Source organism: Cucurbita moschata, unplaced genomic scaffold (assembly GCF_002738365.1).
Source record: "Cucurbita moschata cultivar Rifu unplaced genomic scaffold, Cmos_1.0 Cmo_Scf00034, whole genome shotgun sequence".
NCBI classification, from domain to species: domain Eukaryota; kingdom Viridiplantae; phylum Streptophyta; class Magnoliopsida; order Cucurbitales; family Cucurbitaceae; genus Cucurbita; species Cucurbita moschata.
Window position 1 is genome coordinate 1,504,737 of NW_019268550.1, and position 11,637 is coordinate 1,516,373.

General features: G+C 36.1%; 2 protein-coding genes across 2 annotated transcripts; one reads left to right on the forward strand and one right to left on the reverse strand.

Moving 5' to 3' along the window:
* Positions 1-2,198: 2,198 nt before the first annotated feature.
* Positions 2,199-4,563, reverse strand: LOC111430731 (cyclin-D2-1-like). The gene is made up of 5 exons (XM_023067122.1): positions 4,176-4,563; positions 4,011-4,097; positions 3,569-3,899; positions 3,344-3,462; positions 2,199-2,628 (listed from the first exon to the last, which is right to left on the reverse strand). Exons 1-5 carry the CDS (start codon positions 4,413-4,415, stop codon positions 2,407-2,409), a joined length of 999 nt encoding a protein of 332 aa, XP_022922890.1. The 5' UTR covers positions 4,416-4,563; the 3' UTR covers positions 2,199-2,406.
* A 5,211-nt stretch (positions 4,564-9,774) lies between these two features.
* LOC111430460 (cysteine-rich and transmembrane domain-containing protein WIH2-like) lies at positions 9,775-11,599 on the forward strand. Its single transcript, XM_023066678.1, has 3 exons — positions 9,775-10,115; positions 10,237-10,444; positions 11,334-11,599. The coding sequence occupies exons 1-3, from the start codon at positions 10,064-10,066 to the stop codon at positions 11,377-11,379; spliced, it is 306 nt and encodes a 101-aa protein (XP_022922446.1). The 5' UTR covers positions 9,775-10,063; the 3' UTR covers positions 11,380-11,599.
* The last annotated feature ends 38 nt before the right edge of the window (positions 11,600-11,637 follow it).

The following is an 11,637-nucleotide window of genomic DNA, read 5'->3' on the forward strand; positions in this document are numbered from 1 at the left end:
ATATATATATATATATATATATATATATATATATATATATATATATATATATTTTTTTTTTTTTTTAAGGAATTATATATATATATATATATATTTTAATGATGGCTCTGGTTTAGATAGGAACAAAATTGACTTAATTTGACTTGAACATATAATTAAATTTGTCCATTTTTTTCTTTTTTATGTTTTTAAAATCTTAGCCCAACTTTTTTTTTTTTTCTTTTCATTAAACAAAATTGACTTAATTTGACTTGGAAAGTCAATTTTTTTTAATTTAAAAAATTATACAAAGAAACCATTAATGAACAAGGTTTCTACCAAACATTGCACCCATTTTTTAAATATAATTAAATAATTAGATTATTATAAACTTACCCATCACATTAATAATTACAATACACGAAATATTTTTTCCTATTAAATAAGTAAATAATGTTTTCTCAAAATACTATGCATCTTTTTTTTTTAATAAAAATAAAATTAATTATTTTGGACAATCACATCAATAATTACAATATATATATATATATATATATTTATTTATTTATTTATTGATAATATATTTTTTTTATTATGTGGGTTGGAAATTACAATCTCGCCCTTAGACCCCATTTATCTAATTACAAAAAAAATGTCTTCCACTCCCTCCCCATTCCACCTATAAACGATAAATTATATCTCCACGAGATAAATAGCTATATTTAACTGAATCTTGAGATATGGTCTAAAATAAATAAATAAATAAATAAATAAAAAGATTGATATTGTATACAATATCTTTATATATTAAGCTTCAACTTAGGTTTCCTTTTAGTGGATGTCAATGTCAATTCATATAATAAAAAATATATTAACATATTATATAAAGATTACAAATGACTCGACATGAAAGAGAAGAAAATCTTCTTTTTTATTATAGACACTTTTTGTCCTTTTCAATTATCTTTCAAAATAAAATCCAAGTTTGTCTACTATACATATATATATATATATATTTATATTTAATTATAAAGTAGGATTAAATGGTAAAATTTAATAATTATTTCAATCATGTTAAAAATTATTCAATCAATATTTTTAATTTTTAATTTAGGCCGACGATTTAGCATACCACATTTAAAATTAGACGATATGTTAACTTACATAGTTCAAAGGTTAAATTAGTAATTCAATAATTTATGAATACGAAGGTGTGGTGGTGATATGGCAAAGTAGAGAAAATTAACGTATGGTGCCACATCAGCACCACGTAATTTCTTTGTTAATCAACCAAGGATTAACTATGTTGGTAAAAAAAGTAATTAAAATAATTGGATAAACGTTAAAAAAATGAATGTGGATAATAAATTAAAATCTTGGGGTAAAATGAAAGGAAGAAACATAAAATAAGGTTCTAATTGTTGTCGTTCCCTTAGAGCTACGAATTGATATGACTCTTCTTGCTCCTCCTTACTTTTTTACCCCATCAAATCAAATCAAATCTTTGCCTCAAAAGCCACCTCTCTTCCTTTTTCCTTTTTTTTTTTTTTTAATTTCTTTATTTGTTTATTGTTCTTGACGGTACCTTACACGTGTGCATTTATCATTGGGCCAGTCTATCTGTCTCCCACACCCCCTCCACTCCCTTTCTTTCCCTCCAAAAATAATTTCAACTTACTGCTTACGTGGCATCCCACCTCATGCCTACGCCACTCCCTCCTCTTATTTAGTTAATTAATTTCAAATAATTATAAACTGAATTTTTAAAATTAATTTTAAACGTCATGAAAAAAAAGTAAAAATTAATTTAATTGTGATTTTATGAAATTATTTTATAGACTCAAAGTTGATTTTTTTTTTTTTTTGGGTAAATGAGTTTCTTTTCTATGACTACTTTTTAATTATTATAGTTTAATCACTAAAATAAATACTTTTATTATTATTATTATTATATTTTGAAAAAACTCGGGAACAAATATAAATAAAATGGGATAACTAATACAGATTCCACGTGGACCAATAAAGAAAGAGGAGGGTAAAACTGTAAATACCAAAAGTAATGATAGCTCCCAAAGGCCAATGGGTCTCTCATGAGAATCTAATCCAAAGGTTGTTCTTGCATGGGGATCATGAAATTGGAGTAGCGAATAATTGATAAATTATTGACTTTTTAGCCTTCACCGATAATATTACCATTTTACCCCCAGAAAACCCAAAAATCAGAAATATGGTATTTTTTATAACTTTTTTTTTTCTAATAAATAAGTAACAAAAAGAAAACAACAAAAAAAAATTTCCTTTCCCTTGTTGAGATCATCGTCTGTGCAATCTCAACCGTTCAATTTCAATGGTCAACGACAAGGGAATGAGAGAGGGAAATAAAAAAGATTTTCTCCCTCTTACAAAATTACACGAAATAGGGTTTATCTACTGCTCCTGTACATCCGGTGCAGAGGAACGAAGCCTCTTTGTCGGCGGCTCCACTGGTGCTTCTGTATCACAGCTACCGCATGCAGCCGCTTCTAGCACGCCGACTGGACTAGTTGGCGCCGGTTGCCCGACTCCTCGACTCCGCTGTTTTGGGAGGTCTGCTGGACACGTGTCGATTATGTACTCCTCCATCAGTTGGTAACAGCTTCTCACCATTTCCTTTCCCAATAAATTTGTTTTAAAATTAAAATGACAGCAAAATATTTTGACTCCAAACCCTACGTTCCTTCCTTTTTATTTCTCACGCTTTCCAATTTCCATACCAAAGTAAATAAATAAATAGTAATTTCTTATAAAGTAAGTTACTATAATTCGAGGTAAAATAAATAAATAATGGTATAAAAATTTAAATGTAAGAGGTTAATTATTGTTGAGTTATATTAATTAAATAATTATCGAACATCAATAATTATAAAAGAAAATGCATGTTTTTAAAAGATAAATTATAAAAATAACCTTTAAAATTTCTATAAATTTTAAAAAAAATTAAAATATTTTAAAATTTTATTAGAATTTTGGAGGAAAATTAACCCTTTTAATAAAAATTTTAAAAGATGGAAGTTAATATTTCAGCTTTTAAAAGAATATTAATATTTTTTAAATAACTTGTATTCTATTAATCTAAATAAGGATTAAATTTAATTTGAAATTAAGTTGTGAAGTTTAGCCTAATTAATTTAAATAAAACAAACTGAAAATCCAACATGATGGTGAATAAAAAAAAGAAAAAGAAAATGATAAAGAATACCTTGAGAAAAAATCTGAAAGTTAATTAAAGTAAATTTCCAAAGAAGGGGTTTTCTGTATTTATACATCAACCCCTACAGAATTATGAAATCCCTTTTCCAACCACAGATATTGAATTAATACTTACGACTCTGTTTGCCACAAGGAAATGGGTACAAACCGCCGGAGAATCAACCCTCTCACCAGCGGCGGTGAGAACGGCGGCGGCGGCTATGGTACACGGCGGAAACCCCAAGAAATCGATCACTGAAAATCAATCCAAATTCATTTTTTAAGTACACAAAATCGAAGAAGACGACAAAAGTAATCGAATATGATAACAGAATCGGTTTCAGATTTTTATCGAATGTACCGCGTGTAGTGCTGAGAATGAGATCGGAAGAAGTAGAGAAGAGGAGGCAACGAGAGACGTCACCGTCGCCTTCGCCGCCGTCTGCGGCGGAGGAAGGAGGAAGATCGGAGATGAAGTGGTGGAGAAAATCGAAAGGCGTGACGGCGCGTAATCTCCAGTTGAGAATAGACAGGACACGAAGCTCCATTCTCTGAACCGTTTTGGGATCGAAGACGTACTTCGGCTCAAAGATTTGGAGGTCCAAAAGCAGTGGGACCAGAGGCTCCTCCATTTTCGCCGCTAAAGACAAACACGCCACCGCGAGAAGCTGAAACGGCCATCCATTCCGCCGCTGCAAATAACAAGAAAAATAAAATCCCTAAACTATCCGCCTCAAAATTCCGATCAGATTCTTGAACAATCGACGACATTAACAAGGGGAAAATCGAAAAAGATTCTTAACTGGAAGGAAATTAGCGGAGAGGAAGCGATCGAAGTAATTAACGGAGAGAATCGCAGTGACTGGTTTGAAATTGTAGTGCGCGTGGACCTACAAAACCCTAGACGATCGATAAAAACAAGAAAATCAATGCGAAGAACAGCGATGTAAAAGAGGAGTGACCAGTACCTTCAAGATCCAGTTAATGGAGTCTTGGCGAGCAATAACGTCGATCGACCGGTCACGGCACCGTCGAACGTAGTCGCGGCGGGGCATATGGTCGAGCTCCGATTGAAGAAGGCTGAAAATGGCGGAGTCATCGGAGATCAGGGAGTCCGCCGCGGTGGAACAGAGCAAGTCGGCTGAGACATGGCGTGCGGGGTCAGAGGAGGAGGAAGAAGCGGGGGATTGGTCAGGAGAGAGAGACATTGTGGACTGGAGAGATCAGCGGAGAGGAAAGGACGGCGGTGGCGACGGCATTGAGGAGGAGGAGGAAGGAGACGGCGGTGGGATTTTTGTGAGGGATGGCCATGGCTTTATGGGTTTGGATGGAACTTTGTCAATAGTCTGCACTCAGTGAGTGTCGCTTCTCTCTCTTGGTTTAATTTAATTTAATTTAATTTAATTTGTGTTATTATTATTGAATATTATTAAATTTTAATGAAATAGTGAGCGAGAAAATGAGAGTATTTGTGGGGGTATTTTTGCAAAGACTGAAAGTAGATTGTGTGGCTGAGTTGTCACTTGCTCATTGGTGCGATTTTAAATTTCTTTATTATTATTTAATTTTACCTTTCCATTTAGAAAATTTAATTTTTGTACTACATTTTCAATTTAAAGGTTGAAATAAATCAATTTATATATTTTATTAGTGATTTTATGGCCATTATCAACTAAAAAAATACTTAAATAAAATGATTAAATTCATTCACTAATAAAAATTCAAGATTTTAAAAAAAAAATGCTATTGGGGGACACAATTAAAATAATATAGGGAATTAAAAAATTATGAAAAAAGTATTTTAAAGGTGAAATTTAATGCAAAAGAGAATAAAAATGATTTGAAATGGGTAAAACATTGGAAATGATTTGTGGGCATTATAGGGAAATAGGAAATATTCATGTTTGGTTGATGACTTCAAAAGTTTTTGGAGACATCATGTTTTGAGGCCAAATTGGTAAATATCCCTTCATTTTTTTAAAAAACTTTTTTAGATTTTTGTTGGTTTTATATATTTCGATTTCAATTTTTGTTTTTATTTATAAACCTGTTTTAGGTGTGCTGTTCATGTAAACATTACTTATAAACGTGTGGAGAAACTTCTCCCTAGCAATTAGTTGGAGAGAGAACGAAACATTAGTTATAAAGATTGGTTATAAAGGGTGTGAAAGACATTAGTTGAAGAGGGGATAAATACGTTTTAAAATCGTGAGGCTAACGATGATATGTAACGGACAAAAATAGACAATATCTATTGACGGTGGGCTAACGATAGTTAAAACGTCGGGACATGTCAAATGAGATTAATATGACATACTAAGGAACGGAGTAGAATTCTTCGCTTCTCATATCGAGATTGAACGACGAAAACTTCTCTCACGAATGCCGCACGCTGACTCGACCAGTCTAGCTATAGGAAGAAAGCAATCACAGCAGCCACAATGTTGTTGAGCTGCAATGACAAATAAAAGACTTTTGATGTAAGAAATTGAGACAACGTGGTCAGCTGCTAATCAGGCATTAACAACAGGTTTAGTGTGGATTGGAGCATGAGCAGAAATGATAAGATACTCATTGAAGAAGTGGGGGCACAAACAGGGCCCAGGAGCAGAGAAAATCCGTGTACGATCTTTGACCGAAAGCTGTTGAGGTTGCAGAACTGGAGCAGAAGCCTAGAGTTTAATTCTCTGTAGGATGAGATGAATAGGGACTGACAATGTCATGCCAACATTTTGCCCCCACCGCCTGACTTCCATTTATAACATAACTCTCTCCCCGCTACTAAATATCGTCCGTCCGTTTTTTCACTTTAAAATGCTTCTTTCGATCTCCTCCGCAACCGATGTAGAATCTCACAATCGACCCCCTCTTTAGGCTCTAATGTTCTCGCTGGCACTCATTCCCTTCTCCCATCGACGTGGGACCGAGCGTTCTCGCTGACACACTGCCTCGTGTCCACCCCCTTCGAGGCTCAGCTTCCTCGTTGACACATCGTCCAGTGTCTGGTTCTGATACCATTTGTAACGACCCAAGTCCACCGCTAGCAAATATTGTTATCTCTGAACTTTCTCTTTTGCGATTTCCCTCCAAGTTTTTAAAAAGCCTAGGGAGAGGTTTTCATGCCCTTGGAAAGAATGCTTCGTTCTCTTCCCACCTGATTTGAGATCTCACAATCCACCCTCCTACGGGTCCAGAGTCTTCGTAGGCACTCGTTCTTTCTCCAATCGATGTGGGACCCCCAATCCACCCTCTTTCGGGACACAGTGTCCTTAATGGCACACTGCCTTGTATCCACCCCCTTCAGGGCTCAACCTCTTCGCTGGCACATCGTCTCGTGTTTGGCTCTAATACCATTTGTAACGGCCCAAACCCACTGCCGCTAGCAAATGTTATCCTCTTTGGACTTTTCTTTTCGGGTTTTCACACGCTTATAAATAATATTTCGTTCTCCTCTTCAACCAATGTAGGATCTCACATATATCATTCCTCGGTTAATGTTTGTTTCCAAGTTTAGATCAAGGGCTACAACAAAAGGTGATGCACAAAAAGCTTTCGAGTCCTCCTCCTTAGCAATTTTCTTATGGAACTGTCATTTAGGACAGACATGTGATTGGAAATTGGTTCATATTCTTAATGTTTGGCCTAGTCGTGTTTGGTTTTCTTGCAAATATTTCACCCAAAGTGAATCCATTTATAAAGTAATGATGGATAACATAAAAGATGGTCCCATGCAATTATTTGCAGTTTGATGGTAGCTCACATTCTACTGTTGTTGGAGTAGCTCAGAATTTATAGTCAACTGCTATACATAATTTGCAATAAGCATCAACAGCTGTAGTAGATAATGGCAGTGTGTGCAGTATGAAGTTATTCACTATTGTATTTCAGCACCATAAGTAAACGGCAGTTTTAATGGTCTATACCAGCTCGTCTTCGCTTTTACTCACACATCGCCCGATGTTTGACTCTGATTCCATTTGTAACAGTTCAATTTGGATTTTTCTTTTCAGACTTTTTCTTCAGATTTTTAAAACACATCTGTTAGGGAGAGATTTCCACACAGTCTTCTCTCCAATCCACCCCTTCAAGTTCCAGCGTTTTCTCTACCACTGTTCCCTTCTCCAATCAATGTAGGACCCCCAATCCACTCCCTTTGTTGCCCAGTGTCCTTCCTGCACATTGCCTTGTGTCCACGCCTTTCAGGGCTCAACCTTCTTGCTGGCATATCGCCCGGTGTCTAGCTCTGATACCATTTGTAACAGCTCAAGGCCACCGCTAACAGATATTATTTTCTTTGTGTTTTCTTTTTCGGGCTTTCCCTCAAAGTTTGTAAAATGCGTATGCTAGGAGAGGTTGTTTCGTTCTCCTCTTAATTGATGTGGGATCTCACGCTTAACTATCAGCCAACGAACGCCCCGGCTGAGTGCAGATGTGGGTATCACTCCCATATCTTGCAGCTGCAATGAATGTTCCTGTAGACTACAAACAGCGGAAATATGGTAGCTTGTTGTAAGCGAGTGAAGAATTGAATTTAAAACATGTCTTTGGGCCGTGAGGAAGATCCATCATTAAGATATAGCTGGTTTCCTTAACTTGAGAATAGTAAGGAACAAAGAACGAAATGTAACAGCGATACATAACAGTTCAAAGTGAACAATATCTGTCAGTGGTGGACGTGGACTGTTACAATAGTTTCAAAGCCATACACTGGGTGGTCTACAACTCTAGGCTTCTAAGAGAATGGACTGTGAGATCCCACATCGGTTAGAGAGAGGAACGAAACATTCGGATGTGGAAAACTCTCCCTAGTAGACGCGTTTTAAAATCGTGATGCTAACAACGATATATAACAGGCCAAAATATCTAGTAGTGATAGGTGTGAATCATTACAAAAGGTGATTTGAGAAAACTTTGGTCCATATTCCCCTTATTCTCTACGTAAGCCAAAGCTTAGTGGTGAGTTTGGCTGATCCTTATTTTTTAACGCACCCCATTTCCTTAGCCCATTTTTTTTGTTTAATTATTATATTTTAGTATTATAAATATGAAAGTCGAACCAGGGATTCCTCGATGTGCTGGCTTGGCTCCTGCTTTGGCATTGCTAGAGAGGATATCAAGTAGATAAGTAGTTTGACCCGAATAGCGGTCGCACGGTAGCTTCTCAAATCCGACCCTTTCATGGGATCATCCAACTCCTATCAAAGTTTCAATCAACTGGGGTCGTTCAATCTCAAATACGTGCATATGAATATATTTCGACTCATTTAATTAATGAGCTAATTTTTTTATAAAAGCTTAATAAATCGGAAATTAAAATTAATGGGAGGATTTGAAGTTTTAATAGTTAAATATTTTGAGGGCTAAATTACAAATTCAATCCTCACCAAAGTGGATGTGCAATGAATGGTTGGTTTTCCAATACCAATTTTGTTATGGATAATTATTTAGATAAAATAGACAAAAAGAAAAAGCGTACGCACGTGCGGTCTGCCTTCCTGGAAGCTTCTTGGCCTTTTTCCTGCTACCTTTCTCTGAATGTTTTTTAAGGATTTTATCTACAAGCCAGTAAAGCAGCCCACGTGGCACAACAATTAATTTTTTTTATATTAATATTTTTATTTGATATTTTTCGTATTAATATTATATACAAAGTACCGACCAAATAATTGCATCCAAATCTTAAATTTTTAGAGGGATTAACGTGTCAAATTAAAGGTATTAACTAAGTCACTAAGGACGAGGAGTGCGACTGTGAGCCTATGAGAAGGAGTGCGAGTCTACGACTATGCATCTGCCCTATGCAAACTTGCAAGGAAGAGCACTGTGGAAGGAAGGAAGGAAGAACGAAGAAGATGAAGAATTGAGCACGAGTGGTGAGGCGAGTATACCCGAGTAAAAACTGGAATAACGAATAAGTACTGGTGTGGGCTGCGAGCGGCGAATAGGTATTTACCTGCCCATCATCACGTCAAATAGCTAGGATATTGGAGTAATCATGTTGGCCGATGAAGATTGTGTTGTACTGTTCGGTAATGGGTCGAGGAAGAAGAACACAGGTTGGGCCTGACAATTCGTTCTTTATTTTTTTATCCAACCCGAATTGGATTGAGTCCTAAAAAACCAACCCAACCCAACTCGAAAATTCAATCTAGTCCTACCCAATCCTTATAATTCGGGTTGAGTTGATTTGGGTTCTCGAGTTCAATGTACACCTCTACTAATCATTATACAATAAAGTTCGAGAGTGTAACCATTTTTATAGTTTATGGATAATTTATGAAATATTTATTTAGAATAATACTTTTAAGAAAAAATAATAATTGGTCAAAACGACTGACTGCAAGATCCTATATCCTCGTAAGCGTTCACCACGCGGCTCTTAGTTTATGACTTTCTTTGAAAAATTAAAATAAAATAAAATACATTTACTTAATATTAATAGAAAAAATACCGACCGTCGATCGTCATCATCGTCGACCACTGATGTTATTACGTGTCAAAATCGTGGGCCCCTGGTAAACTCCTTAATTAAAACTAATCGAGAAACGAAAAACGGATTACATAATAAGCCTTCCCGGGTTAGTGGCAAACAAACATAGCCTTCTCTGTTTGTCGGTAATCTCAAACTCTGTCTTCGGATTATATATACAAATCCTTCAGATCCCAATCTTCTTCTCTGTACTTCGCAGACCTTCGCTGTCGTCTCCATTAACTCCTCCATCTATCTTCAGTTTTTCCTTCATTTTTTTGTTTTTGTTTTTGTGAATTCCGGCCGGATTCGTCGACGTTGTTCGGCGGTCGGGATTGATTGTGTTGAGAGGGAGATATCTTGTGATTTGAAGAGGAATTAGAAGAGATGAGTTATTATAATCAAGGCCAGGCTCCGGTTGGAGTGCCTCCGCCTCATGGTATTTTGCTGTTTTTTGTTATGATTTTGGTGTTTTTAGTGTTGGATCGGTGGGATTGTGGTGTGCGATTGTAGATCTGTGCATGTTTTGTGTTGATTAAGAGTATTGATGGTTGTTTTAGGTTATCCGCCGGAAGGTTATCCGAAGGATGCTTATCCGCCGCCGGGATATCCACCGCAGGGATATCCGCCCCCAGGATATCCGCCGCAGGGCTATCCTCCTCCCGGTGCTTATCCGCCGCAGGGATATCCTCCGCCTTACGCTCCTCAGTACGGTCAACCTCCTCCTCCTCAACAGCAAAGTAGCAGCTCTGGTTGCTTGCAAGGCTGGTAAGTCGCTCTCTCTTGATTTCTCCATTTTTACCTGTTCAAGGCGGTTGAAATCGGATCTGAATCATTCCGATGATATGGTATCGGAAACTGAATTCAGAACGAGCCAATTGCATCGTCTGGTAATGCGTTCAGCCTCGGTTTCATCGCCCTAATGAAATTCCCAACTTGCCCCCCAGTTAGCCTCTATATTACAGTCTTTTTTAATGTCTATTTTATTTTAATCTGGGAAGCTTAAGAAATTATAATGTTTATCATTTTAATTGTTGCAAACGGCACAAACCATACTGTATAAGATCATTGCAATTAATCCAATTTTTTAGCATATACAATGATATTAGCCATTTTCTAATGGTTTCCAGATCAATGTTGAGCTGTCTGTCCTCTCAATTTAGGAAAACAAATAGATTATCCTAAAGAATTTAGTATTAATTGTAAAATTCTTTGATTTTCGGGTGGATCTTAATTGATGGATCAAATTGTGAATGATCAACATTGTGGGATAATTTGTTCTTCTATGTATTGAACATCATCATTAGTCTAAATCTAATCTTTTGTCATTTATTTTAAAACACTCATAATTCTTCCAAAATTTGTTAGATTAAGACCTCGAACGCGAGTAGCTATCCATGATGGTATTTAAGTCCCAATTTTCGTTACAATTAGCTATCACACTATTCCAAAACTCAATTTTGTTAGATGCAAGTCATCGATTAGGACTACTATTATCTTCATTAATATGAGATTTCATGTTTAAAGTAGATAATATCATGTGATTACGTAGATATGCGAATGGTCGATTGTTGTTACGTTAAATTTGTACCAAATTGGTATCAATTTGGGATGAGTTTGATACTAGAATCGAGTATGATATGAACTATGTGTGCAGTTTGGCTGCGCTGTGCTGTTGCTGCCTGCTCGACGCCTGCTTCTGAAGAGACCCCATGTGCAGTGTGTGGTGGGCTGGCTTCAAATTCAAGGACTATCTCTCTCTCTCTCTCAGTAAAGCTTTTCCCTAAGAGAAAAAAGATTGAAACTGGGCGTTCAATTTGTGAAGTTTTTAATTTGTTGCGTTTATTGATTATAATAGTCTAGTGCTTGTTCCTCCCTCGTTCCCTCCATTTTTCTTATATAAATAACACCCCCTTATCTCTCTCTAGTGCTTTTTTTTTTTTTTTTTTTTTTTTTTTTTT

What these genes read in the sequence shown, in the direction of transcription:
- LOC111430460 (XM_023066678.1), top strand. Translation starts at nt 10,064, where the DNA reads ATGAGTTATTATAATCAAGGCCAGGCTCCGGTTGGAGTGCCTCCGCCT. An exon ending in TGGAGTGCCTCCGCCTCATG is followed by an intron (nt 10,116 to 10,236) that starts GTATTTTGCTGT and finishes TGGTTGTTTTAG; the next exon opens with GTTATCCGCCGGAAGGTTAT. An exon ending in TCTGGTTGCTTGCAAGGCTG is followed by an intron (nt 10,445 to 11,333) that starts GTAAGTCGCTCT and finishes CTATGTGTGCAG; the next exon opens with TTTGGCTGCGCTGTGCTGTT.
- LOC111430731 (XM_023067122.1), bottom strand. Translation starts at nt 4,415, where the DNA reads ATGTCTCTCTCTCCTGACCAATCCCCCGCTTCTTCCTCCTCCTCTGAC. An exon ending in CCATTAACTGGATCTTGAAG is followed by an intron (nt 4,098 to 4,175) that starts GTACTGGTCACT and finishes AGGGTTTTGTAG; the next exon opens with GTCCACGCGCACTACAATTT. An exon ending in TCTCCGCTAATTTCCTTCCA is followed by an intron (nt 3,900 to 4,010) that starts GTTAAGAATCTT and finishes TGTTATTTGCAG; the next exon opens with CGGCGGAATGGATGGCCGTT.